The sequence below is a fragment of the Fundulus heteroclitus genome, chromosome 18, assembly GCF_011125445.2.
Source record: "Fundulus heteroclitus isolate FHET01 chromosome 18, MU-UCD_Fhet_4.1, whole genome shotgun sequence".
NCBI lineage: Eukaryota > Metazoa > Chordata > Actinopteri > Cyprinodontiformes > Fundulidae > Fundulus > Fundulus heteroclitus.
Window position 1 is genome coordinate 35965228 of NC_046378.1, and position 6000 is coordinate 35971227.

A 6000-nucleotide genomic window follows, 5' to 3' on the forward strand; every position below is an offset into this window, starting at 1 on the left:
GGGCAGTTTTACATAATGTATTAAATTTTAAGTGTAATTCTTTAGGAACAACACGCTCTACTTGCAGGTGCATATAAAACACAAAACTTCTAACATCTAGCATCTAAAACCGTAGAGTTAAGAAAATTTGAACATAGAGAAAAGGTTCAACATGTATTTTGTAACTAATTTCAGAAAGTAAAACCCTTATTGATTCATTGCGCACAGAGTGAAATATTTCAAGTCTTTATTTCGTAACATATCAAAAACTTCCAATTCAGGGTCATGGAAAAATAAATTATATTGTAAAAATGTACAGTCATAGTCATAGAAAGTTGATTGGAAGGAAAAATTGTGGCAGCAACAGGGATAACAGGGATATGTGTAAACATATACTTAATGTAATACTTAATATCAGGTTTCCAGCCATAATCATCAAAATGACAAGAAATAAAGGCTTGAAATATTTCACAATGCGTAACGAATAAGTTTCACCTTCTGAGATGAGGTTTAAGCTTTCCACCATATTCTAATTTTTTGAGCTGTACTAAAAAAAAAAAATACTGCATTAGTTAAATATTTTTGTATTATTCATGATTTATTCTCATAATAGCTGATTTGCAGTAAATGTTTTTGCATTTCATCAATGTGAGAGTGGGCCATGAACTCCTCTATTCAACAATACGCCAGTGTCGAGCCAAAAGGACAACGACCCAAAACAAATCTACATCAGGACTGAAATGAATCAAGGCCCGGTTTGAGTCCAGACCTCATTGAATTTAAATAATTTCAGAACCAGGTTATTTTAATTGGTTCTGAGATGTAAATGCCTAAAACTTAAAGTGAGTTTTCTTTTAAGAACTAAGTAAAATGTTTAATTTTGTAATTTAGGCAGATTGGTGCTCTCAAGTCTTCAATATGTTCCTGTTTTTGGTTTAAGCCTCAATCTGTTTTCCTTTTCTGTGTGTGAAAGTGTGAGTTCCTTTTGAGCTGTCAAGTGCAAGCAGTGGTAATTTTGTTTTATTACAGATCTTAGAAAACATAATTTATGTCTTGTTATTGTTCAACACAACCAGTAACACGGTTTACTGCAAAATGTATTCATTTTTATTACGTAAATCTAATTTTTCATGTCAAAAGACACTTAAACCCCAAACATCTGACAGAAAAAGTTTAATAAATTTCTCTTGCATATACACAAATGGACATACAGCTCCGTTGGGCTTTATAACATTAATCCATAAATCGATAAAAAAATAAGCAGAACAGATTAAATCAATTCATGCTCAAACCACTTAGCAAACATTAAAAACGCTCCGTCAAGCTTTGCTTTCACAGGAGAAATGTCAGCAGAATGCGGATTTGAACCCATTTCTAAAGTCGGGCCCAGTAAGCTGGTTCTGGTTCTGGTTCTGGAGTCGGGTCGGTCGTTTATTCTCAACACTGAACACGCAGAAAAGACGTGTAAACGGCTATTAGCAGGAAACAAGTAAAGGCATGTTTAATCTGCATCATGCTAGCAGGCTACTTTATGAATACACACTTTAATGTACTTTATATAAAAGTTACACAAAGACCAGATCAGAAACCACAGATATTTGGAACCAAACAAACACAGCGCCACCTTGTGGCAGTGGTGAGGCTGTGATTTCAGTGGATTATCTCTCCTCATGCTACAGCAGCTCAGAGATATTGTAAACATCCAGCCTGGCTGAGTCAAGTCTCCATCAGAACTGGATCCAGGCACTGAATGTTGACTGGCAGACCTGGTTAATCTACCTGAATTTACTCCCATCTGGACCAAAACAGATCGGAGCTTTTCAGTTTCTGGAATGACGTTTTTAACCTGATAAATGTTTAAAAAAAGTGTAAACTTTTACTATAAAGCAACACTTCAGGACATTAAAAACACAGCATATGTTGCAAAGGCCATATCTTTGCTCCAGCTTGAATACCAACACAAGGCATGCTGGGTAATTCAGCTCTTTCTTCTGAAGGAAAATCTGCATCCACAGGAGAAATAGACCTGAAGGAGCTAAATGCTTTACCTCGTCAACATTTTCTTTCTGCTGCCGCCTCTCATGGACAACCAAATCCACCTGACCTCTGACCTTTCCAGCTTAAGGCGTTTCTCATACTACATCCCACCATCCTCTGCAGGATTGTATGTTTTGCGCTGATGCCACAGGAATGACTGACCAGATGAAAATTACACCAGGATGTAAGTTAAAACAGAATTATGTATTAATGTGTTGTTTTGATTAATACTCTACCATTTAAACTAAAATGAAGATAAAATCTTTAAAAAGAAGCTAAACATTCACCATGTAAAGTGCCACATATAGAAAAACAACATATATAGTAGAGAGACTTCCTGCAATTTTGCCTTTTAAACTTTACACTGTTAGTAAACTTTAAGACGTGTAAACAAAGTTTCGTAAGGCAACAAGAAATTATTAATGGTTTTTTTTTGTGCATGTATGTGGTGATAAACCCAGAGGATTTATTTTGATTGGCAAACATTGTGTTCATACTGAATATATTGTCTGAAAAACAAAAAGCGACGTCTCAGATGCCGGTCAGCACCGAGCTGGTCTCTATGACCAGAGTGATGGTACCGGGCAGGTCGTTGGCGTTCCGGTCGCTTTTGTCCTTCAGGTGAAGCGTCTTCTGGATTTTTCCCTGCTCTGCCGGCAAAGTCACCTGACCCAGGAAGCTGTCCTTAAAAACGTTGTGGTTGTATATCTGAGAAGCAACGTGAGACAGGTCAGCGTCATCGTCCTGACTGACAAACACTTCAAGAGACGCCAACACAAACCTCAATGCTGATTGGCCGGTTGGCTTTCTTCCTGTAGAAGAGTCCTTTAGTGTTGAAGGCGGGGCTGCGGGTGTTTTGATAGATGGCGGAGCGAACCTTCTCTCCTTCACAGCGAATGATCACATAAGGATCTGACACTGGACACACGCACAGTAATTTTACTCTTTTAGTATTAGGGACCTCAAAATTAAATCTTTATGCAAATATCCTCTAAAGATAAATTAAGATTCAAAAATTACTTATTCAGCTGGCAGTTGTATAAAATTGGTTTACAAGCTATCAAAGCAAAGCCGTGTTTATTTGAATCAAACATTGCAGTAATAAGACAATTCAAAGTGCTGCACATGAACAGAACATAAGTAAACACAGAGGAAAGTACATTGCATTGGCAGGTCAAGAAAATTTTGACTACAACCTTAATTTCATGACGTTTTAGTTAACTACAAATCATCCCATCCATCCACTTTCCAACACGTCTATCCCTTGTGGGGTCCCGAGGGGTGCTGGTCACGGTCATTCCAAAAAAAGTAAATCCGTAAAAAATCTGTACCATCAGCTCATTTGCGCGTGCGCGAACAGAATAACTTCCGGTGGGAAATATTTAGTTTTTCTTACTTTTTTATTCTTTTGTATTTTTTCGAGGCAGGGGTTTCTTTTTGTATATCTTTGTATTTTGCATATTCTAAAAATTAAAACAACAGAAATACATAAAAATACATTGTTTTTTGTTACTTTAATAGCAAAAATGTTTCCCAGTTGTGGTTAGGGAAATAAAAAAATATAAACCATTTCTTAAAGTACATAAACCCCCAGCTATAAACACATATAGGAGTACAGAAACGTATTTGATTTTGAATTTTTTTGAATTTTTTTTAATCATTTATTTGATTTGCATATGTATGTATTTTGTGCTTAATAAATGTATTTTAATAAGGTATGCCTTCGCTTTGTGTGTGTTCTTTGTTCCATTCCCTGTTCGTTTTTGTAAAATGCAGCTACTATAATGACGAGGTCTTCTCTAGTTTATGATGTGTACACCAGAGGGCGCTAAAATCTCAGTCGATAATTTTAACTTTCTAATAAAATAAATGTTTAGAACAAGATTATTTGTATAACGAAATTCACTGTATAATTAAGGATGAAATATTTTTTCCAGTCCTGTTTGAACAAATAATAAAACTAATAGAGTGCATTCAGACAATACAGATAAACGTTACGCAATGATATCTTCCCCGACTTCTGAGCATATCCGATGATGACGTCAAGCAATACAATGGAGAGGATGTAAAAAGTATCAATTTCTTTCAGAAAAGTCTTCAATATTTTATTTACGATATAGTTTAGCATTATTTAATGATTTAAGTATAGAAATAAGTATTTTCAGTACCGTAATTAATTTTTTTTTTTGGCGACCCGGAAGTTATTCTGTTCGCGGTAGTGACAGGCCGTTCCACAAATTCATCTCACTTGCTCTTCCTCGCTGTGATGCTTCTCTGTAATAGAGCCCCCTAGTGGCTGGGAGGTATATCGATATTGAAAGCCAGAATATCGATATTAAATTGTTTTTAAAAACATTGATATTAATCTTTGTATCGATTTTTATGCACAGTCCTAGAGAGAACCCAGCAGTGCATGGGCACAACATGCAAACTCCACGTAGAACCACCCCAGCCTGGGGTTCTTTGCTGCAAAGAACCCCAGGCTGGGGTTCTTTGCAGCAAAGAACCGGCCTGGTTCTTTGCTGCAAAGAACCCCAGGCTGGGGTTCTTTGCTGCAAGGCAACAGAGCTACCCAGACCACTGTTATTTTATTCCTATAGTTCAGACAAATGATTGTCCTGTGTAACGGCATCAGAGCAGATGGGATAAAATCTCCTGAACTGGCTCATCGTTTCAGAATATAAATCTGAGCAAAATTATAGAGTTTTCATTTGTAAAAACAATTATGTTAAAAATACAATGTAGTTTTTTGTACAAAGTAGTTCTAATTGTTTTAAAGATAATAACAAAACACTGCGTAAAAAAAATAACATCCGATAATTATATGCTCTAAACAAACAGGATTTAAATTAACTGGAGTAAAAAAGAAAACTTCCTTTGCAAAGAAAAAAGAAAAGAGGAATAAACTACCTCCGTCTGAGTCTTGTCCTGCGAGTCCGTCGGCCTGCAGCACATGGACCTGGGTGACGAGTGAGGGATAACCACAGATCCCAGACCAGCAGGTCTGTGGCGGCTCATCAAGAGTCAGCTCACTGCAGGGCGGACACAAAATGGCAACTCATTTTAAAATTAAAAACAAAAAAAAAAAGGGTGAATTGTCGGCCCTTTACATTTGATTTGAACAAATCCTGGTAATATCTGAAGTACATTTGGGCTTTATTTTGCTAAGGCGTGTTCCACTAATTAAACGAAAGTCAAGTAAAAGCACAGCGATGAGTTCGTACGTGCAGTCGGTGGGAACGTCGGCAAAGATGCGGAGCAGAAACTCTCCTTCCAGGCCGGGATTGAACGTGGTGGGGATGATGACGTAACGGCCCTCGGTGAGCTCGGTGCGCAGGAACACGGACCTGGAGTTGATGTAGATGCTTCCTCCAACCTTCTCCTGGACGGCATGCATACGATACGTCCTGTTTAACTCCACCTGAACACAATGAAACACGTTAAATCGTAGTTTTACAGATGCTATCGCCCCCATTCTGTCCTTCGGTGAGGGCATATCTGCGTTACCCTCTGTATGTCGAAGCCAATCGGCAGGTTTTCTCCCCGCCCTTCTCTCAGAGTGGCTCTGCGGTCTTCTTGCTGCAGACAGATCAGCACCTCGTCTTTTGGCTTCTTCACATCAAACTTGTACTGCAACACAAAATGAAGATGCATGTACAGATGTTGAGTCGTTGCAGCTGGAGACGAACAGGACTGTCTGAGACTCGGTTCCCCTCCTTTAAACCCAAAAAGAACACCTGTGGGTTCTGAAGAAAGGACTGCTTGTTATTGCTGCAGCCTCCGGCGCGATTGCGAAGTGGATCATCGTGGCGACGCCAGGAGCCCCGCATCACGGCCTCCTCCCAGGTCTTATGCAAACTCAGGTAGGACGTGTTGATGAGACGGCAGAGGATAAGGTCTGTGAAGTTAGCAATGAAGTCATCAAACGTCATCCTGTACAAAAAAAAAAGGAGAAGATGAGCAGAAATTCTTATGAGAGTGAAA

General features: G+C 38.4%; 1 protein-coding gene across 1 annotated transcript in view; it reads right to left on the reverse strand.

Moving 5' to 3' along the window:
* Positions 1-1133: 1133 nt before the first annotated feature.
* Positions 1134-6000, reverse strand: part of LOC105930200 (calpain-5) — a gene marked incomplete in the record, with an annotated part of 17965 nt that continues 13098 nt past the window's right edge. The window contains 6 exon segments of the mRNA XM_036150095.1: positions 1134-2724; positions 2798-2934; positions 4927-5048; positions 5241-5437; positions 5524-5646; positions 5754-5949. Coding sequence (XP_036005988.1) covers positions 2548-2724; positions 2798-2934; positions 4927-5048; positions 5241-5437; positions 5524-5646; positions 5754-5949 — 952 coding nt within the window.